Genomic DNA, 27976 nt, shown 5'->3' on the forward strand with positions numbered 1-27976 from the left:
TGGAGGTCTGAGGAGGTACACTCTCCTCTCCTCCTGAGTGCTGTGTGGGTCGGTGGGACAGCTTTTCCATCCTCCAGGCCAGTGATGCAGGCATCACCACAACGCTGGGCCTTCAGGCTGCTCCCTCTCCTCCTGGCCTCTCTCCTGCTTGCCGTTACCGGGAGTATTGTCACAGCTGAAGGTGAGGATTCAGGACCCAGCAGTGGCTTTGTCCCTGCCGGTAATTTTACCAGTGGTCTAAGTGGACGGGCGGATGGGGCTCACAGCTAACCTCAGCCGTGGTTAGTCTCACAGCTAACCTCAGCCGTGGTTTGTCTCACAGGTATTTTACCCTGATGACGACAGTTTGCCTGTCAAAACGGTGGTTATTAAATTATTGCATCTGAGCTCCTAGACTGTGAGGCTCTCCTTTTCTTATTACATTTTTAAAGTCATCTCACTTGTAAGCTTAGGCTTGGTTCGTCTCACAGGTAACCTCAGCTGTGGTTCGTAAGTAATTGTGGTCAGGTGTGTGAGTGGAGAGAAAGAAAGTGTGTGTGTGTGTGTGTGTGTGTGTGTGTGTGTGTGTGTGTGTGTGTGTGTGTGTGTGTGTCAGATCCAGCTTATGTAAATTGTTATGACACAACGGGATGGATGGACTGTTTGTCTTTCCGTTGTTTTTGTGTGCAGTCTTCCTCACACCATCAGGACTGCTGCCACTATTCTGAGACATCAAGGTGTTTCTTAACTGGTTTTATCCTTGTTGATGCCTCCTCAGAACCCAAGTCCCCTAGGAAAAATGTTGTCTCAACTGTAACGTGCTTTTGTGTTTTTGTTTTCATGTAGAGGAGCTGGAGAAAGAGAGGGACCCAGCCTATTGGAATGCTCAGGCCAAGGAGACACTCCAAGCCGCGCTGAGACTCCGCCCCCGAGTGCACCGCGCCAAGAACATCATCCTCTTCCTGGGGGACGGTAAAGAGGCAGAACCATAGACATACGATAACCAGATGGTGTTTATGTAAAGCACGGCATTATCTGGCACTGCAGAGCACAGCCACTTTACTATCTAGCACAGGGATTTCTTTGTCAATTACAGGAGTTAAACTGGAAGGAATACTGTTGGATAAATAATTGGAATTGTAGTTATTGAGGCTCAGGCGTGCATCCAACGAATGTGGTTTAAAGAGAGTAGAGCGGCTTTGGGATGCACGCTTAGAGGGACACAAGGTCTCTGTGTTTCTGTCATTGGCTGACAGAATTTCTACTGTGCATGAAAGGTCTATTTTGTGATAGTTCTTCTTCTCCTTCTTCTTCTTCTTCCCCTCTTCCTTCTTCTTCTTCTTCTTCTCCTCTTTCTTCTTCTTCTTCTTCCTATTCTTCTCCTTCTTCTCCTTCTTCTTCTTCTTCTTCTTCTTCTTCTTCTTCTTCTTCTTCTTCTTCTTCTTCTTCTCCTCTTTCTTCTTCTTCTTCCTATTCTTCTCCTTCTTCTCCTTCTTCTTCTTCTCCTCGTTCTTCTTCTTCTCCTCTTCTTCTCCTTCTTCTCCTTCTTCTTCTTCTCCTTCTTCTTTTTCTTCATGAGTCATTTACATTGCCAATTGAGTCATTTAGCAGACGCTCTTATCCAGAGTTAGTGCATTCATCTTAATTAAAACAGCTAGGTGAGACATCCACATATCACAAGCACATTACAGTCACAGCATATACACATTTCCTCAATAAAGTAGACATTAGCAAAGTCAGAACTAGTCTGAAATGAAGAGTAATGTAAGTGTCAGTTTACAAACTGAGGGGGGGAGGGGTGATTATTTAAGATACTTTTTGAAGAGGTTTCAGATGTTTTCAGAAGATGGGCAGGGACTCTGTTGTACTAGCTTCAGGGGAAGCTGGTTCCACCATTAAGGGTGATAGGACAGAGAAGAGCTTGGACTGGGCTGAGCGGGAGGGCCAAGAGACCAGAGGTGGCAGAACGGAGTGCTCGGGTTGGGGTGTAGGGTTTGAGCATAGCCTGAAGTTAGGGAGGGGCAGTTCCTCTTGCTGTTCCGTAGGCAAGTACCATGGTACTTATAGTGTATGCGAGCTTCGACTGGAAGCCAGTGGAGTGTGCAGAGAAGTGGGGTGACATGGGAAGTTTGAACACCAGGCTTGAATGCAGAGTTCTGGATAAGTCGCAGGGGTTTGATGGCACACGCAGGGAGCCCAGTCAACAGCGAGTTGCAGTAGTCCGGATGGGAGATGACAAGTGACTGAACTAGGACCTGATCCGTTTCCTGTCTGACGTAGGGTCGTACTCTACGAACGTTGTAGAGCATGAACCTGCAGGAGCGAGTCACTGTTTTGATGTTTTCAGAGAACGACAGGGTGTTGTCCAGGGTCACGCCAAGGTTCTTAGTAAAGCCCTTTTGTAAGGAAAAACTAATTATGATTGGCTGGGACTGGCTCCCCAGTGGGTCGGTCTGGCTTCCAAGTGGGTGGGCCTATGCCCTCCCAGGCCAATATGTGGCTTCGCCCCTGCCCAGTCATGTCAAATCCATGAATTAGGGCCTCATTGATGTATTTACATCTTTATATGAACTGTAATTCAGATATTTTTAAATTGTTGTATGTTGCGTCTATATTTTTGTTCAGTATAAATAGAATTGTATCAATATAAGAGGCTTCTCAATTAAAAACATGAGGAAATACGTTGTGTTAGGTCATAGAACACATTAATGAGGGTGGATGACATCATTGTCATCTCATTGGTCACTCAGGAATGGGTGTGTCCACTGTGTCTGCGGCTCGCATCCTGAGGGGCCAGATGGAAGGAAGGTCAGGAGAGGAGACAGTGCTCGCCATGGATACCTTTCCGTACCTCGCGCTCTCTAAGGTCGGATGGAACCCTGCTCTATTCTCACCCTAAACCTCTCACCATGCATCCATTCAATTCACTCAGTCCTTGGTTTCATTTCAGGAAGATGTTTTGCATGCTCTGTTCTCTTGACGTGTTGTATCTTGTCATTTTTCACCCTACTACAGCTCAGTACAGTCCTCTTGGTGTTGTTGTAAGAAAATGTTACACAGCTTAAGTTGAATTTGACATTTAAAATGAAAATGCAACCATAACCATTGTGGTGAAAGCAGGAATTTAGGTCTATGGTCAGATAGACGTTAGCCAAACATAATTCCAGAATCTTTTCATTTTCCATTGAATTCTACACATTTGGATAAGAATTTCGATGTCCTTTCCAACTTACAGTGCCTTGCGAAATTATTCGGCCCCCTTGAACTTTGCGACCTTTTGCCACATTTCAGGCTTCAAACATAAAGATATAAAACTGTATTTTTTTGTGAAGAATCAACGACAAGTGGGACACAATCATTCAGCCCCCTTAAGTTAATACTTTGTAGCGCCACCTTTTGCTGCGATTACAGCTGTAAGTCGCTTGGGGTATGTCATCAATTACTTTGCAGACAGAGTTCAGTGTGTCAAATCGGAGGGCATGCTGTCCGGTCCTCTGGCAGTCTCTATGGGGGTGCCACAGGGTTCAATTCTCGGGCCGACTCTTTTCTCTGTATACATCAATGATGTTGCTCTTGCTGCGGGCGATTCCCTGATCCACCTCTACGCAGACGACACCATTCTATATACTTTCGGCCCGTCATTGGACACTGTGCTATCTAACCTCCAAACAAGCTTCAATGCCATACAACACTCCTTCCGTGGCCTCCAACTGCTCTTAAACGCTAGTAAAACCAAATGCATGCTTTTCAACCGATCGCTGCCTGCACCCGTCATGCCCGACTAGCATCACCACCCTGGATGGTTCCGACCTAGAATATGTGGACATCTATAAGTACCTAGGTGTCTGGCTAGACTGCAAACTCTCCTTCCAGACTCATATCAAACATCTCCAATCGAAAATCAAATCAAGAGTCGGCTTTCTATTCCGCAACAAAGCCTGCTTCACTCACGCCGCCAAGCTTACCCTAGTAAAACTGACTATCCTACCGATCCTCAACTTCGGCGATGTCATCTACAAAATGGCTTCCAACACTCAGCAAACTGGATGCAGTCTATCACAGTGCCATCCGTTTTGTCACTAAAGCACCTTATACCACCCACCACTGCGACTTGTATGCTCTAGTCGGCTGGCCCTCGCTACATATTCGTCGCCAGACCCACTGGCTCCAGGTCATCTACAAGTCCATGCTAGGTAAAGCTCCGCCTTATCTCAGCTCACTGGTCACGATGGCAACACCCATCCGTAGCACGCGCTCCAGCAGGTGTATCTCACTGATCATCCCTAAAGCCAACACCTCATTTGGCCGCCTTTCGTTCCAGTACTCTGCTGCCTGTGACTGGAACGAATTGCAAAAATCGCTGAAGTTGGAGACTTTTATCTCCCTCACCAACTTCAAACATCAGCTATCTGAGCAGCTAACCGATCGCTGCAGCTGTACATAGTCTATTGGTAAATAGCCCACCCATTTTCACCTACCTCATCCCCATACTGTTTTTATTTATTTACTTTTCTGCTCTTTTGCACACCAATATCTACCTGTACATGACCATCTGATCATTTATCACTCCAGTGTTAATCTGCAAAATTGTAATTATTCGCCTACCTCCTCATGCCTTTTGCACACATTGTATATAGACTCCCCCTTTGTTTTCTACTGTGTTATTGACTTGTTAATTGTTTACTCCATGTGTAACTCTGTGTTGTCTGCTCACACTGCTATGCCTTATCTTGGCCAGGTCGCAGTTGCAAATGAGAACTTGTTCTCAACTAGCCTACCTGGTTAAATAAAGGTGAAATAAATAAAAAATAAAAAAATCAGTTTTGCACATCGAGAGACTGACATTTTTTCCCATTCCTCCTTGCAAAACAGCTCGAGCTCAGTGAGGTTGGATGGAGAGCATTTGTGAACAGCAGTTTTCAGTTCTTTCCACAGATTCTCGATTGGATTCAGGTCTGGACTTTGACTTGGCCATTCTAACACCTGGATATGTTTATTTTTGAACCATTCCATTGTAGATTTTGCTTTATGTTTTGGATCATTGTCTTGTTGGAAGACAAATCTCCGTCCCAGTCTCAGGTCTTTTGCAGACTCCATCAGGTTTTTTTCCAGAATGGTCCTGTATTTGGCTCCATCCATCTTCCCATCAATTTTATCCATCTTCCCTGTCCCTGCAGAAGAAAAGCAGGCCCAAACCATGATGCTGCCACCACCATGTTTGACAGTGGGGATGGTGTGTTAAAGGTGATGAGCTGTGTTGCTTTTACGCCATTGCATTGTTGCCAAAAAGTTCAATTTTGGTTTCATCTGACCAGAGCACCTTCTTCCACATGTTTGGTGTGTCTCCCAGGTGGCTTGTGGCAAACTTTAAACAACACTTTTTATGGATATCTTTAAGAAATGGCTTTCTTCTTGCCACTCTTCCATAAAGGCCAGATTTGTGCAATATACGACTGATTGTTGTCCTATGGACAGAGTCTCCCACCTCAGCTGTAGATCTCTGCAGTTCATCCAGAGTGACCATGGGCCTCTTGGCTGCATCTCTGATCAGTCTTCTCCTTGTATGAGCTGAAAGTTTAGAGGGACGGCCAGGTCTTGGTAGATTTGCAGTGGTCTGATACTCCTTCCATTTCAATATTATCGCTTGCACAGTGCTCCTTGGGATGTTTAAAGCTTGGGAAATCTTTTCGTATCCAAATCCGGCTTTAAACTTCTTCACAACAGTATCTCGGACCTGCCTGGTGTGTTCCTTGTTCTTCATGATGCTCTCTGCGCTTTTAACGGACCTCTGAGACTATCACAGTGCAGGTGCATTTATACGGAGACTTGATTACACACAGGTGGATTGTATTTATCATCATTAGTCATTTAGGTCAACATTGGATCATTCAGAGATCCTCACTGAACTTCTGGAAAGAGTTTGCTGCACTGAAAGTAAAGGGGCTGAATAATTTTGCACGGCCAATTTTTCAGTTTTTGATTTGTTAAAAAAGTTTGAAATATCCAATAAATGCGTTCCACTTCATGATTGTGTCCCACTTGTTGTTGATTCTTCACAAAAAAATACAGTTTTATATCTTTATGTTTGAAGCCTGAAATGTGGCAAAAGGTCGCAAAGTTCAAGGGGGCCGAATACTTTCGCAAGGTACCGTATCTCACATTCATCAGATAAGGTGCACTGAATGGCAACCAAAATAATGTAGTTTACAGGGACTCAATGACCCTTCCTTTTTTTTAATGTTTCCCTAAGATTCCCAACTCAAGATAACGTACAACTTTGCAGTCTATCTTATAAACTAGTGTTTAAGAGTCAAGAAGAGACTTCGGACTTTGGACTTTTGTAGCTATTGCAGCTTAGCTGTTACGCAAAGAGCTCCAAGCCTCTTGGCGAGGTTCCAAGGTGTTGGGAAGAGGTTGTTCCAGTACTTATGTATCGCTATCATTTGAGTGTGTATGTGTTTGTTTTGTGCCATACAGACATACAGTGTTGATAAGCAGGTAGCAGACAGCGCTAGCACAGCTACAGCGTACCACTGCGGAGTGAAGGCTAACGCTAAAACAGTGGGCCTTAGCGCCAATGCAGTGGCCTACGAGTGCAACACCACGTTTGGGAATGAAGTGTACTCCGTGCTACATCGCGCCAAAGCCCAAGGTATGGTGTACCGCAACACATACACACTCATTTTATACAGACAAGCAAAAACAAAAACACACACACACACAAATGCTCACTTACACAACCCATTCACAGCCACCCCATACACATTCCATTGCACAATTGATCCTTCGCTAAGTCCCGCCCCAACATTTTGGAAAACCAATCGCAACGCTCCGGTGGATAGCAACTGTCGTTAACCTGTTTTGTGTTTGTAGCTATAGTATCGGAGTCGTTGGAGTCAACACTCTCAATTCTGACTCCAATTTGACAAGACTAGACCAAAATGAGATAAAAATAGAAATAGCTACAGCTGCAATGTCAGCATAGGCATGGCAAACCTGTTTAGACGATGTCTGGTACATCATCAAAAGTACTTCATCTCAGCACATTTTTGGACTCATTCAGCAGTTTTTTTACCTGATTAAAGTTGAATACTATTGAAAACACAAGTTGAAAATGATGCTGTCGCTGCTTCCTGTCAGTCCCTTTTGGTAAATAGACAGACGTACAGTTTTAATGTTTCCAATTCACTGACCAATGTGCAGAAACAGTTTGTGATATATTGAAACCTAAACATAAAATGTACTATCTACATATACACTCCCCTTCATACATTTATTTACTTGGACGGTGAGGCAACATCTTTCACTTTGGCTCTATACTCCGGCATTTTGGATTTCAGATGTTTTAATATGAGGCGACAGTACAGAATGTCACCTTTTATTTGAGGGAATTTTCATACATATCTGTGCGACCTTTAGAATTGAATGCACTTGATGTATCTGGTCCGCCCCATTTGAACGTGTCATAAGTATGTGGACGAATTCACTTACAGTGCATCAAAGTAGTCAAAAGTTTATTTGGTCAAAAGTTTATTTGGTCCTATATTCTTGGCAATGATTACATCAAGCTTGTGATTTTACAAACTCGTTTGGATGCATTTGCTGTTCGTTTTGCTTTTTGTTTCAGATTATTTTATGCCCAATAAGAATTAATGGTAAATAATGTACTGTGTCGTTACGGAGTCACTTTTATTGTAAAGAAGAATATAATGTGTTTCTGAACACTTCTACAATCATGTGGATGCTACCACGGTTACGGAAAATCATGAAGAAAATGTGAATAATGATGAGTGAAAAAGTTACTGATATGGTATGATATTTATACCTCCGTAACTTTCAATTTAACCTTTTACTGCGGTGGGCTAAATGAAGGGGAAAGAAAGGAGATATCTAGTCAGTTGTACAACTGAATGCATCTTCTGCATTTAACCCAAAGCCTCAATCAGAGAGTGGCGGAATGCTGCCTTAATCGACATTCACATCTTTGGCGCGTGGGGAACAGGGGGCTAATTGCCTTGCTCAGGAGTAGAACAACAGAGTTTTAACTTGTCAGCTTGGGGCTTTGATCCAGCAACCTTTTGATTACTGGCTCAACACGCCTAACCACCAGGCTACCTGCCACCAGAGTCACATGGAGTGTTTCTTGGTAGTCTTAAACAAATCTACTTTGAAACAAAAGTATACACCTCACACACATAGTTATGGCCTTTAAAAAAATAAGATACCTGTACCATGTCAGATATAGAGTTTGCATCCCATTAATACCTTTCATATACATCACAGAAGACTGAAATATAACAAAACTGTTTGACATAGAAACACACCATTTTTGCAGTAAAAAAATAATAATTTTATCTTTATTAATTATGAATTTCTAAAATATAATAGTAACATTTCACACATGAGGCTGAAGCGGCCGCTTTTGGTCATTGACTTCAGGAAAGGGCTATGAAGACAGTATACAGGTAACTGCCAGAAAAAGGAAGCACTTGAGTAAATGAGAGATACCAAGTACAATATACTGAAAGCAGGGGCTTCCACACATGGTCAAGTAAAAAACTGCTCATTATTTTGTCTACCATGGCTATGTCCCTATAGGATGACAATGCCCCCATCCACAGGGTACGAGAGGTACCTGAATGCTTTGATGAGCATGTAAACAATGTAAACCATATGCCATTGCTGTCTCAGTCACCCGATTTAACACTGATGGGAGATTCTGGAACGGTGCCTGAGACAGCGTTTTCCACCACCGTTAAAAAAATACATTCAAATGATGGAATTGATTGTGGAAGAATGGTGTCGCATCCCTTCAATAGAGTTCCAGACACTCTGAGTTCTTCAATAGAGTTCCAGACACTCTGAGTTCTTCAATAGAGTTCCAGACACTCTGAGTTCTTCAATAGAGTTCCAGACACTCTGAGTTCTTCAATAGAGTTCCAGACACTCTGAGTTCTTCAATAGAGTTCCAGACACTCTGAGTTCTTCAATAGAGTTCCAGACACTCTGAGTTCTTCAATAGAGTTCCAGACACTCTATGAGTTCTTCAATAGAGTTGCAGACACTCTATGAGTTCTTCAATAGAGTTCCAGACACTTGTAGAATCTATGCCAAGGTGCAATGACGCTGTTCTGGCTTGTGGTTGCCCAAGACCCTATAAGGACACTTTATGTTGGTGTTTCCTTTATTTTGGCAGTTATCTGTATGTTAACCACAAATTATTGCCACAATTACAGTAACAGTCAAATGTTTGGACACACCTACTCATTCAAGGGATTTTCTTTATTTTTTACTATTTTCTACATTGTAGAATAATAGTGAAGACATCAAAACTATGAAATAACACATGTGGAATCATGTAGTAACCAAAAAGGTGTTAAACAAATCAAAATGTATTCTGTAAATGAGAATATTCAAAGTAGCCAATACTTGCCTTGATGACAGCTTTGCACACTCTTGGCATTATCTCAACGACCTTAATGAGGTAGTCACCTGGAATGCATTTCAATTAGCAGGTGTGCCTTGTTAAAAGTACATTTGTGGAATTTTTCCCTCTTAATGCATTTGAGCCAATCAGTTGTGTTGTGACAAGGTAGGGGTGGTATATAGAAGATCGCCCTATTTGGTAAATGATCAAGTCCATATTATGGCAAGAACAGCTCAAAAAAGCAAAGAGAATTGACAGTACATCATTACTTTCAGACATGAAGGTCAGTCAATATGGAAAATTTGTGCAGTTAGCAAAAACCATCAAGCGCAATGATGAAACTGGCACTCATGAGGACCGCCACAGAAAAGGACGACCCAGAGTTACCTCTGCTGCAGAGGATAAGTTCATTAGAGTTATCAGCCTCAGAAATTGCAGCCTAAATAAATGCTTCACAGAGTTCAAGTAACAGATACATCTCAACATCAACTGTTCAGACGAGACTGTGTGAATCAGGCCGTCATGGTCGAATTGTGGCAAAGAAACCACTACTAAAGGACACCAATAATAAGAAGAGACTTGCTTGGGCCAAGAAACATGAGCAATGGACATTAGACCGGTGGAACTCTGTCCTTTGGTCTGATGAGTCCAAATTTGTGATTTCTGTTTCCAACTGCTTTTCAAAACAAAACAAAAATATCTATATATTGTGAGACACAGAGTAGGTGAACGGATGATCTCCGCATGTGTGGTTCCCACCGTAAAGCATGGAGGAGGAGGTGTGATGGTGTGCGGGTGCTTTGCTGTTTACACTGTCAGTGATTTATTTAGAATTCAAGGCACACTTAACCTGCATGGATACCACGGCGTTCTGCAGCGATACGTCATCCCATCTGGTTTGCGCTTAGTGAGACTATCATTTGTTTTTCAACATGACCCAAAACACACTTTCAGGCTGTGTCAGGGAGATTTAACCAGGATGGAGCGTGATGGAGTGCTGCGTCAGATGATCTGGCCTCCACAATCACCCGACTTCAACCCAATTGAGATGGTTTGGGATGAGTTGGACTGCAGAGTGAAGGAAAAGCAGCAGTGGTTTAAAGTACTTAAGTAAAAATATTTCAAAGTACTACTTAATTAGGTTTTGGAGGTATCTGTACTTTATTATTTATATTTTTGACAAGTTTTACTTTTACTTCACAACATTCCTAATTGAAAATAAGGTACTTTTTACTCCATACATTTTTCCTGACACCTAAAAGTTCTCATTACATTTTGACTGCTTAGAGGGAAATATATATTTTTAACATTTTAAAATAGATAGTCCGTCTGGTTTGCTTAACATAAGGAATTGGAAATGATTTATACATTGCCTTTTGTACACAACTGTTTTTAGCAATTACATTTACTTTTGATACTTAAGTATATTTAAAACTAAATACTTTTATACTTTTACACAAGTAATATATTACTGGGTGACTTTCACTTTTACTTGTGTCATTTTCCATTAATAAGGTATCTTTACTTTTACTTAAGTTTGACAATTGAGTACTTTTTCTACCACTGAAATGCAGCCAACAAAGCATATGTGGGAACTCCTTCAAGACTGTTAGAAAAGCATTCCAGGTGAATCTGGTTGAGAGAATGTTTTAGAGTGTGCAAAGCTGTCATCAAGACAAAGGGTGGCTACTTTAAAGAATCTAAAATATATTTTAAATTGTTTAACACTTTCTTGGATACTACATGATCCCATAAGTGTTATTTCATAGTGTTGATGTCTTTCATAGTGTTGATGTTCTACAATGTAGAAAATTGTAAAAACAAAGAAAAACCCTTGAATGAGTATGTGTGTCCAAACTTTGACTGGTACTTTATATATACTGTGTGTCTCACTAGCTTAATTACCATTTAAAGAGTAAAAAAATGCTATTATGCACAATTTAACTGGGCGCTCTAGAAAGAGCTCTCATAGTGACTGTGCAGCAGCCCATTCATTCCACTTCCCTAGTTAGTGTGTGCCTGCACCCTAATGATCTGGGTAATTGATTAGCAATACACATGGAGCCTTCTTACAATCTCTACTTACCAAAATATTCAAGGATAATCAGTAACCTACGCCTAGCTGCCTAGACAGGGCTTTTGGAGTCGACTCCGACTCTCGGTTGTCCAGAAAATGATGCGAAGTTGCATTGTTTGTTAGCTGGTTAGCTAGCTCTCAGTCTTGGTCTTGTCTTAGTCTCAGTGTCTCATTGACCACCATTGCTAACGCTAGCTAGTCAGTTAATATAACTTGTTTTCTCCAAATGCATGTTAGCCAACGTTATATTATGAATACAACTCTCATCTACTGTTGACATCAGTAGGGGCGGCAGGGTAGCCTAGTGGTTGCAAGTTCAAACCCCCGAGCTGACAAGGTACAAATCTGTTGTTCTGCACCTGAACAAGGCAGTTAACCCACTGTTCCTAGGCTGTCATTGTAAATAAGAATTTGTTCTTAACTGACTTGCCTAGTAAAATAAAGGTCAAATTAAAAATAAAAATAAATAAATATGATTTTCGATTACTAATTAGCTCCAAAATTGGTTGTTAGCTTTGACTGCATGCTGACAATGCATTCAGAGCCATTATAAGACCCATAGCCAGACTACAAACGTCATTTTACCAGGTTTATTTGACCAATTTTGCCATCAAGCGGTTGTAATGACAGTTCAACAAAAAGCGTCTCCAGATTAGCAAGGGGTAGTTTGTTGTTTGATTTCATTGTCAAAAACACAGTTTGAGTTCATTGAGAGGGGTGTTCTCCAGTAGTTTTAAAGGGTCATTGAAACGGTTGATTGAGGCAGCAGCAGTAACAAAAGGGGGCAGGGCTTACAAATGGTCAAGGTTCACTATCGTTATATATATCTTGTATCCACACCCTCACACACTCCACCATAGATAGATAGATGAGGATGATAGGATTGCAAGGTTATCTAAAGTGCAATGTTCTCAACTCATTATCTACTGTGTTTGGGAGTAAAACGATCATCTGATATTAAGTGACCCTTAAAGGCCCAGTGCAGTCAAAATTATTTTTTTTCCTGTGTTTTTTTTCCTATATCATCGACTGTATCCTTATGTAATACATGTATCACTAGCCACTTTAAACTATGCCACTTTGTTTACATACTCATCTCATTTGTACATACTGTACTCGATACCATCTACTGTATCTTGCCTATGCTGCTCTGTACCATCACTCATTCATATATCCTTATGTACATATTCTTTATCCCCTTACACTGTGTACAAGACAGTAGTTTTGGAATTGTTAGTTAGATTACTTGTTATTACTGCATTGTCGGAACTAGAAGCACAAGCATTTCGCTACACTCGCATTAACATCTGCTAACCATGTGTATGTGACAAATAAAATTTGATTTGATTAGATTTTTTTATATTATATTTTACAACAGCGGATGAAACTAACACTGTAAAACTGTGAACAAATTCCTCATAGTTGCTGTTTGAAAATAAAATCGACACAGGACCTTCTAATCAGCAGGTTAGCTTGGGTGGGAGTTTCGGCTTTTCATGGTGACATCACCATGTGGTAAATTGGTTAATAGACCAATAACAAAAAGAGTTCCAAACCTCTCTGCCAATAGCAGCTAGTTTTCCCTTTTCCCGTCCCCACTCAGACCCCTCCCAGGCAGTTGTAGCACATTTCTTGCTTGAGAAATAGTTTTTTGCTAAAAAAGCATTTTTTGCCCATTTTAATGGAAATCTATTACTGTAAGGTACTTAATTGTTACACAGAAATGATTTGATATTGATATAAAATGGCTGCATTGAGCCTTTAAGACCCATAACCCTTATACTTGTTAATCATTGATTCTTATATTTACGGCCGGGATTCATTCCAAAACAGATTAACAACCTGCACACAATAAAATACTTTTAAACGCAATTTCCCAGACATCTGTGGACATTGAGTTGATAGTAACCTGTAGGCTGTAGATGTAGACTCAAGAATAAATCAGTTTGTGAGCGGCAGGTAGCCTAGTGGTTGGCTAGTAACCAAAGGTTGCTAGTTCCAAACCCTGAGCCGACTATGTGAATATTCTGTTGCTCTTGTTAGTCACTAAGAACAAGAGCGTCTATCTAAAATGTTTTGTATTATTTCACCAGGCAAGTCAATTGAGAACAAATTCTTATTTTCAATGACGGCCTAGGAACAGTGGGTTAACTGCCTGTTCAGGGGCAGAACGACGGATTTGTACCTTGTCAGCTCAGGGGTTTGAACTTGCAACCTTCCGGTTACTAGTCTAATGCTCTAACCGCTAGGCTACCCTGCCTCAATATAATTTAATAGATGAGTCCAAATTAATAGATTTTTTTTGTGTCTATCAGTGAATAGTGTGTGCATGTCTAGGGTGTGGAAGTGTGTCCTAATTATGGACAATGTACACCTCTATGTTTGTCAATGGGATATGTGTTCCAGGGAAGTCAGTGGGCATCGTGACCACCACTCGTGTACAGCATGCCTCTCCTGCTGCCGCCTATGCCCACTCAGTGAGCCGCAGCTGGTACAGCGATGCTGACATTCCCTCCAGTGCCCGACGACAGGGCTGTGTCGATATTGCCACACAGCTGGTGACCAACGTTGACATTGATGTGAGTCTCCATGAAGGCTTTTTATTGGTATCACAGTCTGTATGTACTATCATCTCATGTCATTGCTTTTCACTGCAGTATTTCCCAAACATGGTCCTAACCCACTGGGCACAGATGTCAGATCAACGTTCAATGTCTATTTTTGATTTTTTGATTGAAATTGACTAAATAATTCACCCATGTCATTGTATTTAGGTTAAACGTTGAGTGAAAAAAAAATAAAACATAATTCCCTTACGTAGATTTTTTTTTTTTTTAAATACAAAAATGTTTCCACGTTGTTTCAATGTCATCACATTGGCTTTTTTTTGGTTGAAATGATGTAGAAACATCATTAATCCAAACCAATGGTTTGCCCAGTGGGAAGAGTCCCAAAGGCATGCAGATTTTAGTTTTGGGCCCTAGCACTCAAACAAGGACAGATTTTAGTTTTGGGCCCTAGCACTCAAACAAGGACAGATTTTAGTTTTGGGCCCTAGCACTCAAACAAGGACAGATTTTAGTTTTGGGCCCTAGCACTCAAACAAGGACAGATTTTAGTTTTGGGCCCTAGCACTCAAACAAGGACAGATTTTAGTTTTGGGCCCTAGCACTCAAACAACGACATATTTTAGTTTTGGGCCCTAGCACTCAAACAAGGACAGATTTTAGTTTTGGGCCCAAGCACTCAAACAAGGACAGATTTTAGTTTTGGGCCCTAGCACTCAACAAGGACAGATTTTAGTTTTGGGCCCAAGCACTCAACAAGGACAGATTTTAGTTTTGGGACCTAGCACTCAACAAGGACAGAGAGAGTATTTTTTTGTAAACTGCACTGTCGGTTAGAGGCTATAAGTAAGCATTTCACTGTAAGGTGAAACACCTGTTGTATTAGGCGCATGTGCCTAATACAATTTGATTTGATTTGATTTGGGAGAGGGAGGAGGAGAGAAAATAAAGAAAACACAATCTGGGGAAAGCAGTTCCCCCTGTGGTAACAGTAATCAACATCAAGTATTTGACTTGATTTAGGTGTGTTAGTTCAAGGGCAAACAAACTGAAATATGCACACCTTTAGGTCCCCAGGACCAGGATTGGGGCATACTGTACTACTTACTGTGTGTGGAATGTACACAGTAATATGAAGTATCTTTCTGGTGCATCAGGTTATCCTGGGTGGGGGGCGGATGTATATGACACCAAAGGGAACTCCAGACCCTGAGTACCCCACTTCCTCATCCCGGAAAGGGGATCGGAAAGATAAGAGGAACCTCATTGACGTCTGGATGAAGGCCCAGCAGGTACACATTGATAATGTCTGTTGTTGGTCACATTGAGGGGATATTGTATGAGCTTTTACACCTAAGAATGTGGAAGCTGTTGTCTGTTAGAACCCCACAGAACTGTGTTAGCGTTCTGGAAGCTGTTGTCTTTTAGAACCCCACAGAACTGTGTTAGTGTTCTGGAACCTGTTGTCTGCTAGAACCCCACAGAAATGTGTTAGTGTTCTGGAACCTGTTGTCTGTTAGAACCCCACAGAACTGTGTTAGTGTTCTGGAACCTGTTGTTTGTTAGAACCCCACAGAACTGTGTTAGTGTTCTGGAAGCTGTTGTCTGTTAGAACCCCACAGAACTGTGTTAGTGTTCTGGAACCTGTTGTCTGCTAGAACCCCACAGAAATGTGTTAGTGTTCTGGAACCTGTTGTCTGTTAGAACCCCACAGAACTGTGTTAGTGTTCTGGAAGCTGTTGTCTGCTAGAACCCCACAGAACTGTGTTAGTGTTCTGGAACCTGTTGTCTATTAGAACACAACAGAACTGTGTTAGTGTTCTGGAACCTGTTGTCTGCTAGAACTCCACAGAACTGTGTTAGTGTTCTGGAACCTGTTGTCTGCTAGAACTCCACAGAACTGTGTTAGTGTTCTGGAAGCTGAACCCCACAGAACTTCAGCCAGTTCCCTCATGAAAGTGACAAAATAACTTTCATGGTCATGTTCATTTGAGCACACAACGTAAAACTAATTGCAACAGATTTTTTTTTGCAATGGAAAACTTAAATGAGTATTACTAATTTTATTGGTCACGTACACATATTTTGCAGATGTTATCGCAGGTGCAGTGGAATGATTGTGTTTTTTATTTATTTTTTATCTCCAACAGTGTAGTAATACCTAACAATGCAAAATAATACCGCAAATCCCAAAAATGTAAATAAAGACATTAATAAATATCAGAACGAGCAATTTCAGAGTCGGGAATATCAATATATAGTGCATTCTGAAAGTATTCACACCCTTGACTTTTTCCACGTTTTGCTGTATTACAGCCTGCATTTAAAATTGGTTAAATTTAGATTTTGTGACATTGGCCTACCTACAATACCCCATAAGGCCAAAGTGGAATTATGTTTTCAGAATTTTCTTACAATTAATTAAAAATGAAAAGCTGAAATGTCTTGAGTCAATCAGTATTCAACCCCTTTGTTATGGTAAGCCTAAATAAGTTCAGGAGAAAAAAATGTGTTTAAGCCTTTGAGCATGGTGGAGTTATTAATTACAATTTAGATGGTGTATCAATCACTACAAAGATACAGGCATCCTTCCCAACTCAGTTGCCAGAGAGGAAGGAAACCACTCAGGGATTTCACCATGGTGACTTTAAAACAGAGTTTATTGGCTGCGACAGGATAAAACTGAGGATGGATCAACAACATTGTAGTTACTCCACGATACTAACCTTATTGACAGAGTGAAAAGAATGAATATTACAAAACATGCAGCCTGCTTGCAACAAGACAATAAAGTACTACTGCAAAAAAGGTGGCAAAGAAATGTCCTGAATACAAAGCTTTATGTTGGGGCAAATTCAAAACAACTCATCACAGAGTACCACTCTTCATATTGTCAAGCATGGTGATGGCTGCATCATGTTATGGGTATGCTTGTCATCGGCACATGGAGGGAGTTTTTTAGGATGAAAAGAAAATGAATAGAGCTGAGCACAGGAAAAATCATAGAGGAAAACTTGGTTCAGTCTGCTTTCCAACAAACACTGGGAGACAAACTCACCTTTCATCAGGACAATAACCTAAAACACAAGGCCAAATATACACTGGAGTTTCTTACCATGACGACATTGAAGGTTCTGAGAGGCCCAGTTACAGTTTTGACTTAAATCGGCTTGAAAATCTATGGCAAGACTTGAAAATGGCTGTCTAGCAATGATCAACAACTGACTTGACAGAGCATGCAAATATTGTTCAATCCAGATGTGCAAAGCTCTTACAGACTTACCCTGAAAGACTCAGCTGTATTCACTGCCAAAGGTGATTCTTAGATGTATTGACTCAGTGGTGGTGAATACTGATGTAAATGAGATATTTATCTATGTTTCACTTTGTACACACAGCCTGTAACACAACAAAATATGGAGTAAGTCAAGGGGTATGGATATTTTCTGCAGGCATGGTGTGTATAGAGAGTATGAACAGTATATGAATAGAAAAGGTGTGTACAGCAGTAGTTAAATAAGATGAGCCATGACTAGAATACAGTATCATACATATGGAATGGGTAAAACAGTACGCAAACATTATTAGTGACCAGTGTTCCATTATTAAAGTGACCAGTGTTCCATTATTAAAAGGGACCAGTGTTCCATTATTAAAGTGACCAGTGTTCCATTATTAAAAGGGACCAGTGTTCCAATATTAAAAGGGACCAGTGTTCCATTATTAAAGTGACCAGTGTTCCATTATTAAAAGGGACCAGTGTTCCAATATTAAAAGGGACCAGTGTTCCGTTATTAAAGTGACCAGTGTTCCATTATTAAAAGGGACCAGTGTTCCAATATTAAAAGGGACCAGTGTTCCATTATTAAAGTGACCAGTGTTCCGTTATTAAAGGGGACCAGTGTTCCATGTCTATGTACATAGGGCAGCAGTCTCTAAGGTGCAGGATTGAGTACCAGGTGGTAGCCGGCTAGTAACAGTGACTAAGTCCAGGTTGATATCCTGTTTCCAGTCTGTTTTTCTACCATTTGTTACCCGCTGAACATGAGCCAGGCGTAATTTACAGCTTAGGGCTGTATTTATTTACTACTTAATTGCCAGTGAAATTGTTAGGTGTAATTGATGTTGCGTTACCGCATGACGTCAATGTAAAGCTATGAATCAAACTGTGTCCTCTGTGATGTCTGTGTTTCAGCACAAGAGTTCCCAGTATGTTTGGCACAGGAAGCAGTTTGACGAGATTAATGTAAAGACTACTGACCGTCTCCTGGGTAGGTTGTTTGAAAAAAAAAATCAACATTCTGTGTAAATGGGCACACAGATACGCACGCACGCACACACACACACACACACACAGAGGCGGCTGGTGGGAGGAGCTATAGGAGGATGTAACGTCTGGAATGGAATCAATGGAACGGAGTCAAACGTGGTTTCCATGGTTTCCATATGTTTGATATGCTTTATACCGTTATGTCTTTTTTTTCTCTCCATTCCAGCCATTACAAACGTCTTCCTATAGCTCCTCCCACCAGCCTCCTCTACGTCACACCCATATGCACACAGCCACACGGACTATCATACACACTCACAAACATTCCCTTAGCCGCTAGTGTATATGAATGTTTATCAGGTGTTGGTGTTATATACTATATACCATGCCATTCTATTGACTAAGTAATGAATGATAAGACTGTCACTGAAGTTTTGTCTGAGAATTGATGATTTCCTAATATGGATGACGTACACGGGGGGGGCTTGAGTTTTTCTTCACCAGGAAAAACGTACTTCTGTCATTAACTGTTACCAATAGGTGAACTACGTTCCCAACATTGTGTTCTCTCTTTTATTACTTTCTTCCTCCCTCTCTCTTTCCTTCTTGTGGCGGCAGGTCTCTTTGAGCCAAAGGACATGCGGTTTGAGGTTTTCCGGAATGCCACACGTGACCCGTCCATCGTCGAGATGACAGAGAAAGCCATTCAGATCCTCAGCAAGAACCCCAAAGGCTACTTCCTCTTTGTAGAAGATGAGTACCTTTATTTAAAACCCAAAGGCTACTTCCTCTTTGTAGAAAATGAGTACCTTTATTTAAAACCCAAAGGCTACTTCCTCTTTGTAGAAAATGAGTACCTTTATTTAAAACCCAAAGGCTACTTCCTCTTTGTAGAAAATGAGTACCTTTATTTAAAACCCAAAGGCTACTTCCTCTTTGTAGAAGATGAGTACCTTTATTTAAAACCCAAAGGCTACTTCCTCTTTGTAGAAAATGAGTACCTTTATTTAAAACCCAAAGGCTACTTCCTCTTTGTAGAAAATGAGTACCTTTATTTAAAACCCAAAGGCTACTTCCTCTTTGTAGAAAATGAGTACCTTTATTTAAAACCCAAAGACTACTTCCTCTTTGTAGAAGATGAGTACCTTTATTTAAAACCCAAAGGCTACTTCCTCTTTGTAGAAAATTAGTACCTTTATTTAAAACCCAAAGGCTACTTCCTCTTTGTAGAAGATGAGTACCTTTATTTAAAACCCAACGGCTACTTCCTCTTTGTAGAAGATGAGTACCTTTATTTAAAACCCAAAGGCTACTTCCTCTTTGTAGAAGATGAGTACCTTTATTTAAAACCCAAAGTCTACTTCCTCTTTGTAAAATATTATTTGTAGAAGATGAGTACCTTCATTTAAAACCCAACGGCTACTTCCTCTTTGTAGAAGATGAGTACCTTTATTTAAAACCCAAAGGCTACTTCCTCTTTGTAGAAGATGAGTACCTTTATTTAAAACCCAAAGGCTACTTCCTCTTTGTAGAAGATGAGTACCTTTATTTAAAACCCAAAGGCTACTTCCTCTTTGTAAAATATTATTTGTAGAAGATGAGTACCTTTATTTAAAACCCAAAGGCTACTTCCTCTTTGTAAAAGATGAGTACCTTTATTTAAAACCCAAAGGCTACTTCCTCTTTGTAGAAGATGAGTACCTTTATTTAAAACCCAAAGGCTACTTCCTCTTTGTAGAAGATGAGTACCTTTATTTAAAACCCAAAGGCTACTTCCTCTTTGTAGAAGATGAGTACCTTTATTTAAAACCCAAAGGCTACTTCCTCTTTGTAAAAGATTCTTTGTAAAAGATGAGTACCTTCATTTAAACACATACTGTAGCATGGGCTACTATTATATATACAACAAGAACTGCGAATATATTTCTTTTTTACACAGGCTGCATCCTGTTTTGCATTTATGATATTGTAATTTTTGACAGCAATTACTGACAGCATGTATTGACAGCTCTGATTGTATTGACAGCTGTGGTTGTCTTGACAGCTGTGGTTGTATTGACAGCTGTGGTTGTGCATTTGTAACAGTTGTGAGGATCTCAAGTTAGGATTCAATGATAAAGGAGTAGAAATAAGTACATTTTTAGCACACCCTCAGTCTTAAGGTCTCCCCCTTCTTGAGTCGATCATCAACTCGGTCTGAGTTGTGTTGTGTTGTTCTTGTTTTACGAGGGAGAATTGACCACGGGCACCATGATGGCATTGCCAAGCTGGCGCTGACTGAGACTGTGATGTTTGACCGGGCGGTGCAACGAGCCTCCCGGCTCACCAGAGAATCAGACACCCTCACTGTCGTAACCGCAGACCACTCCCACGTCTTCACCTTCGGAGGAAACACCCCCCGCGGAAACCCCATTTTTGGTACGACCCAAAACAGTCGTAGTCCCATGTTTGTTACAGATAGTACCGTGTATATTATAGGAGATCCTCAAGGATCGCAAGGATGTCCTACAATGTACACCGTCCTGTAAGGGTGCAATGTCATATATTTTTGTGTCCAGCACATAATGTAATGTTCACCGTCATGTTATGTCAACCATTTGTGTCAGGTTTGGCACACAAGAAGGCAGATGATAGGATGCCATTCACTAGCATCCTGTATGCCAACGGTCCTGGTTATGTACATGTGAATGGAACGAGAGGAAACATCACACTGGTGGATTACTGTAAGTGTACTACAACTATTAAAGTAATACGTGTGTGTGTGTGTGTGTGTTTGTGTGTGTACAGATGTACATGCATGTACATACAGTTGAAGTCAGAAGCTTACATACACCTTAGCCAAATACATTTAAACTCAGTTTTTCACAATTCCTGACATTTAATCCTAGTAAATATTACCTGTCTTAGGTCAGTTAGGATCACCACTTTATTTTAAGAATGTGAAATGTCAGAATAATAGTAGAGATAATGATTTATTTCCATTTTTATTTCTTTCATCACATTCCCAGTGGGTCAGAAGTTCACATACACTCAATTAGTATTTGGTAGCATTGCCTTTAAATTGCTTGACTTGGGTCAAATGTTTCAGGTAGCCTTCCACAAGCTTCAATAAATTGGGTGAATTTTGGCCCATTCCTCCTGACAGAGCTGGTAACTGAGTCAGGTTTGTAGGCCTCCTTGCTCACACAAGCTTATTCAGTTCTGCCCACCAATTTTCTATAGGATTGAGGTCAGGGCTTTGTGATGGCCACTCCAATACCATGACTTTGTTGTCCTTAAGCCATGTTTCCACAACTTTGGAAGTATGCTTGGAGTCATTGTCCATTTGGAAGACCTATTTGCAACCAAGCTTTAACTTTAACTGATGTCTTGAGATGTTGCTTCAATATATCCACATAATTTTCTTTCCTCATGATGCCATCTATTTTGTGAAGTGCAACAGTCCCTCCTACAGCAAAGCACCCACACAACATGATGCTGCCACCCCCAGTGCTTCACGGTTGGGATGGTGTTCTTCGGCTTGCAAGACTCCCCCTTGTTCCTCCAAACATAACGATGGTCATTATGGCCAAACATTCTATCCCTGCCACGCGACCAACATTCTATCCCTGCCAGGGGATCAACATTCTATCCCTTCCAGGGGACCAACATTCTATCCCTGCCAGGGGATCAACATTCTATCCCTGCCAGGGGCCCAACATTCTATCCCTGCCTGCCAGGGGACCAACATTCTATCCCTGCCAGGGGATCAACATTCTATCCCTTCCAGGGGACCAACATTCTATCCCTGCCAGGGGACCAACATTCTATCCCTGCCACACGACCAACATTCTATCCCTGCCAGGGGATCAACATTCTATCCCTTCCAGGGGACGAACATTCTATCCCTGTCAGGGGCCCAACATTCTATCCCTGCCAAGCGACCAACATTCTATCCCTGCCAGGGGACCAACATTCTATCCCTGCCAGGGGACGAACATTCTATCCCTGCCAGGGGCCCAACATTCTATCCCTGCCAAGCGACCAACATTCTATCCCTGCCAGGGGACCAACATTCTATCCCTGCCAGGGGACGAACATTCTATCCCTGCCAAGCGACCAACATTCTATTCCTGCCAGGGGACCAACATTCTATCCCTGCCAGGGGACCAACATTCTATCCCTGCCAGGGGACCAACATTAGCTTTAGTTGGCTACATGAGAAGATGTTAGCCCGCCTGCATAGCAACCATTTTTTGTTAGCCATAGCAACCATTTTTTGTTAGCCATAGCAAACAATGATTTTGCATTGATGACAGTACTTTGTTTTTTTGTCCTAGAAGAATTAAATAGTATGGACTTACTTATAAAAAATAAAATGCACAACACATTACAGGCATCACCAGCATATGTAAATTAAGTGACAGTGCAGCTTTTGTGATTGGACAGTGAGCAGTCTAGGCGTGGTTATTGTCCCCGTTTCACACTGGCTATTTTGGCACTGTGTTTCTGGGGCTAACTTCAAAAAGTCGGTGCTAACCCTGCTCCGGAGCAGGGCCAGCTAGCCCTGGGCTAACGTTGGTGCTAGCCCACTTACAATGTTCAAGTGTAAACACTCGCTTAGCCCCGGGCTAAAATCTCCCTTAGCTCAGGCTCCCAGGAGGCTCTTAGCCCAGGGCTAAGGTGCAGTGTATGTGTTTATAAACATGTAGACAAATTGGCCTTTAACCACTACCTCTCTGGTTCTCAGACGATGAAGAGTACATGCAGCAGGCTGCAGTCCCTCTGGACTCTGAGACCCACGGCGGGGAGGACGTGGCCATCTACGCCAAAGGCCCCATGGCCCACCTCTTTCACGGGGTCAAAGAGCAGAACTATATCGCCCACGCCATGGCCTACGCAGCCTGCATCCCACCCTACACGGACTGCCCACCACATCTGCCCGCCTCAACCGGACACACACACACCCTCTCTGGGCTGCTTCTCTGTCTGGCTAGCCTCCTCTGGATCCTGTTCAGATGACGACACACAATCCGACCATCATGGGTACAGTGTCCATATTAGGACAGTTACCGGTCCATAAAAGTTGTGCCGGAGATGGTGGAAACGGGATAGTTCTAGGTTGTCTATTTTGGAGAAGTGTCTAGATTGCTACGTCATATTGCACTGCAGCAATTTCTAACCATCCTCATAAGGTTCTAAATGGAACATGTAAGGTGCTATAAAGATAATTTTCTTAAGGTTCTATAAAGAACCGTTAAGAAAGATTCTACATAGCACCAAAACAGGGTTCCGCTATGCTTACACAACCCTGTTTGGGACTATAAAGAACCCTTTTTTATGGTTCTTTATAGAACCTTTATGGAGAATGGTTCTATAACTAACCTTTCACAATCCGAAAGGTTCTTTGTAGATCCTTTTGAAGAAACCTAAAGGGTCTTTTAATCTGGTCGGCCATTTTATATTGTTAAAATTCCATCTGTGTTATCATTGTGTTACTTGACAAGTAGAATCAAGTGAGCTACCTCTGGAACAACCGGGAGTCCCCGAGGAGAGAATTGAGAAGCGCTGATTGATTTAGTCAACCGTTCACAATTGACACAAGGTCATACGCGAGTCTTTCACAAGACACCGTCACCGGCCACAGTCATATATAATATGTAACAGAATAACACGACACATTAGATAAACTGGAATTACACTCTTACTCACGGTTGCACAAAAAGAGCTATGACTAAAACCACAGTCCAAAATATTCACCAGGCACTAAAAGAGCTATGACTAAAACCACGGTCCAAAATATTCACACAAGCCACTAAAAGAGCAAAGAATCCTGTAAAGAACCATTGAAGAGCTCAAAGGGTTATTGGAGTCATTACGGTTCCACTTATAACCATCACAAATCCCAAAGAACCCCTTGAGGAACCCTCATGTTTTAGTGTGTACACTATTAATGTGGTTTGTAGTGAAACTGGAAAAAGGGAAACCTGGAATGTCACCAAGATGTATTTCCTAGTAGAAGTAGGCCTTACTATAAACTCCAAAGAGATGGGGTCTGTATATTGTATTTGGTAAGATCCAAGATCTATTTCCTAGTAGAAGTAGGTCTTACTATAAACTCCAAAGAGATGGGGTCTGTAAATTTTATTTGCGATCACTATAGCTGGACTAAGACAATAAGATGACTGGTAACTAAAGAAGATGTAGTGGCTTAAGTAGTATGGTCACGTATCTAAATTGTTACTACGGCAATTTAAAATGGAGCTGACCATAGCTCAAATAAACCTAAATACTAAATATAGAGATGTTTTTATGTTAAATCCACATGTTTAGTATTAGTGGATTAAATACATGTCGTTGCTTAGATGTATTTCCTAAAGTGTTTCCATTCCCCTTTAAGCAGTATGGTCAGGTATCCCAGACACAGGTCAAGCCTGGGCGTCCCGCTAGATGGACAACTTCCGGTGAAACTGAAGGGCGCGCAATTCAAATAAATAATCATACAAATGATGGATATTTAACATTGAGGTACATACAAGTGTCTTATATCGGTTGAAAGCTTAAATGATTGTTAATGTAACTGCACTGTCCGGTTCCGATTTACAGTAGCTATTAAAGAGAAAGCATGCCATGCAATTGTTTGACCACCGGCACAGGTTTCATAAATTCACAAATGGAGATGAAATATTCACTTACTTTTTTAAAATCTTCCTCTGATTTGTCATCCAAAGGGTCCCAGCAGGGATGTCACTAGAGATTCATGGATAGGGGGGCTAAGCCTCTTTTAGGGGGGTCTGGGCATACTCCCCCAGGATTGGTTTTAAAGCCCCCAAAATCATCATGTATTTTTAGAGTAACAACGGGTGTAAAATCGATCAAAATAAGGTTATTTTTGGTTGGCTAAAAGTATACCTGTCTCATAGTTTGTGTTAGACACTGATCTAATATAACTTACTTAAATTCTAACCAAATAAAGAAATTAAAGTCCACTCTGTCCCCATCCATCCAACACCAACAAAAGGCACAAACATGGCTAGCCAGAATACTAGCCAAAATACTTTCTGGGTGTTATTTTGAGAGAGAGAGAGAGAGAGAGAGAGAGAGAGAGAGAGAGAGAGAGAGAAATGTGAAGACATGCAGGTCATATTATACCATTAGAAAAAAAAAAAAAAAAATTGTTGCTCAAAATGAACCCAATAATTCAGACACATGGAACTTCTTAAACAGTATCATGCACAATGGGGCAAAACGGGGCACAATGGGGCAAAACGGGGCACAATGGGGCAAAACTACATTCAACTAATGAGCATAATACGATTTTAAAAACTGGAAAATTATTAGGAATAAAATCTGATAAAGGTATAAGATCCCAAACAAATATTACAACCTATATTAAAGAACTTCTCCTCCTGCTTCTCTCTTTCGATGCTTATTTTGTGGTTGGACGCATCAAAGTGTACCTCCTATTTTTAAAGGTGGCAAAGTGGTCAATTACACTATTGTGGCTTAGTGCCCCAAGCACTTCACCCTCATTGGACATGGCTGCAAGACTTGCAAGCCTTTTCTGACCCAGTGTCTTACGCAACCAGGAGTACAGCCGGCACAGTGCGCTAAAAGACCTTTCACCAGAGCAGCTTCTCACTGGAACTGTGAGGGCAACCTGAATGAATGAAACACATGATACTCCAGGAGGTTATGCCCAGCAAGCATATCTTTGGGAGGACATCCAGCCTCTCTTTTCCAGGCAAAAAAGTTTCTGGCCACCAACATCTCTTCTGTTTTAACATCAATACTGCTTGGCAAACTCAGTTAAGCATGATGTATCTAGGAAGTGTTTTGAGTTGGGGCTGCATGCCTGTATGTCTTCGAGCAGACCTGCATCTACAGTCAAGAATCGCTGGTCAAGCTCACAAACCATCCTGTCCAAGCAGGGGAGCAACAACTCTGTTTTCATTGTTTAGGAACATGTCAATTCTGTGTCTAACCCCAAGGAGGTCTCCACCACAAAATCTCCCATTTTCCTTTGTTTGTGCTTTCTTGCTGCATCGGCCTCCTGGAATATTATGAATTTCACAGAGTGCTTTGGTTCTGTGGCGAATGCATCTGTGCGTTTGCCTATCAGTGTGTCACATACAGCTTGTTTGCCGAAACAAGCTTCTGCCAGGTCTACTGTCTCTTTCTGGAGGAACGTGTGCCGTCCCTCAGTTATAGAAAGAAGGGACTGAAACATCAGTAGCAAATACACAGTGGAGAACTGATGAAGCTTTGCTCTCAGACCGACAGCCATGGGGGATCCAATGGCAGATAGACAATCACAAATAGCAGGTTAATGTGTCCAGGACTGCATTTATGGACCTCAGCTGGCATGCCCAGCGAGTGTTTGAGTGCTGTTCAAGTTCAGCTGATGCTATTCCAAGTTTGGACTGAGCTTCTTTGAACTTGTGGTGGTTAACTAGGGATGTACTGAAAAACGAATACACGTTCTCCAAGAAACTGAAAAATTCAGCAGCCTCTGAAATAGCCCTGCAAGTATGACACAACACCAGATGAATCTCATGAGCATAGCAATGTACATGAATTGCCTCCGGATGCAGCACTCTGAAATGTGCTTGCACACCTCCTTTGGATCCACTCATGACAGCTGCACCATCATAGGTCTGTGCAACGCACTTTACGCCTGCTACCACCTCTCATTTGGAGTTGCTGTTGCAACTCATCTGCTATCGATTTGGCATCAAATGACTTGATTTCTGCTAGTGCTAGTAAACGCTCCTTAACTGTCCCCTCTGTCACATATCTAACACACAGAGAAAACTGTTCAGACTGCCCATCCCTGGTCTCATCCGCCATAATGGTATACATTCCAGATTTTGACATCTCAGAGACCATGGTGTCCATAATCTCTTGAGCACAGCATTCGATCATGTCATTCTGAGATTCTGGAGAGACATACATCGCATTTGATGGAGTATTGTACCTTTACAGGAAAGGATCAAACTCCTTCAAAAGCTCCATACATTCAAAAAAGTTCCCTCTATTTGTGCTTTCACTAGATTCATCATTGGCACGGAAAGAGAGTCCCTGTCCTCCTAACATTGAGGTGACCGCAACAATTCTCCTCAGATACTCCCTTCTCTCTGCAATATCACTAGCATGGGCACATGTTCAAATCTGAGCAATGTTCCGATGACTGCTAGTTGCCTGGTAGCTTTCCCATGCCACAACACTGTCTCTGTGTTTGTGCCATTTCATGTTTACCGAAGATAAACAAAGCTTTTTTTCCAATTTTTGCAGCCATTACTGACAAAAGAATCAAATTGAATGTTTTTGCCAAAAAACTCTAGATGGAAAGCAGAAAGCTGTGTTTTTGTGGACAGAGGACTCTGCACGATTGTATTTCTCAAACCAGCATTGCTGAAATGCCCTTTTCTGAGTACCAAAACTTTTGTGTTGGTGGCTATCCAGCTATCCAGCTTTGTCTGGGCCCAGTGTCTTTGTCAATTAAATCGCTTTCATTTCTGGAAGGAGTTGCTGCAGCGGCTTGGCTACTTTCTCTCTCTGGATCTGTTTGTTCTCCCTCTCTCTCTGGATCTGTTTGTTCTCCCTCTCTCTCTGGATCTGTTTGTTGTCCCTCTCTCTCTGGATCTGTTTGTTCTCCCTCTCTCTGGATCTGTTTG

General features: G+C 41.6%; 1 protein-coding gene across 1 annotated transcript; it reads left to right on the forward strand.

The window, feature by feature from the left end:
* Positions 1–27969, forward strand: alpi.1 (alkaline phosphatase, intestinal, tandem duplicate 1). Its single transcript, XM_036985429.1, has 11 exons — positions 1–181; positions 826–951; positions 2730–2845; positions 6457–6631; positions 13890–14062; positions 15208–15342; positions 18246–18321; positions 18939–19073; positions 20547–20738; positions 20927–21043; positions 23050–27969. Exons 1-11 carry the CDS (start codon positions 85–87, stop codon positions 23319–23321), a joined length of 1614 nt encoding a protein of 537 aa, XP_036841324.1. The 5' UTR covers positions 1–84; the 3' UTR covers positions 23322–27969.
* The last annotated feature ends 7 nt before the right edge of the window (positions 27970–27976 follow it).

The sequence above is a fragment of the Oncorhynchus mykiss genome, chromosome 1 (assembly GCF_013265735.2).
Source record: "Oncorhynchus mykiss isolate Arlee chromosome 1, USDA_OmykA_1.1, whole genome shotgun sequence".
Classification (NCBI taxonomy): domain Eukaryota; kingdom Metazoa; phylum Chordata; class Actinopteri; order Salmoniformes; family Salmonidae; genus Oncorhynchus; species Oncorhynchus mykiss.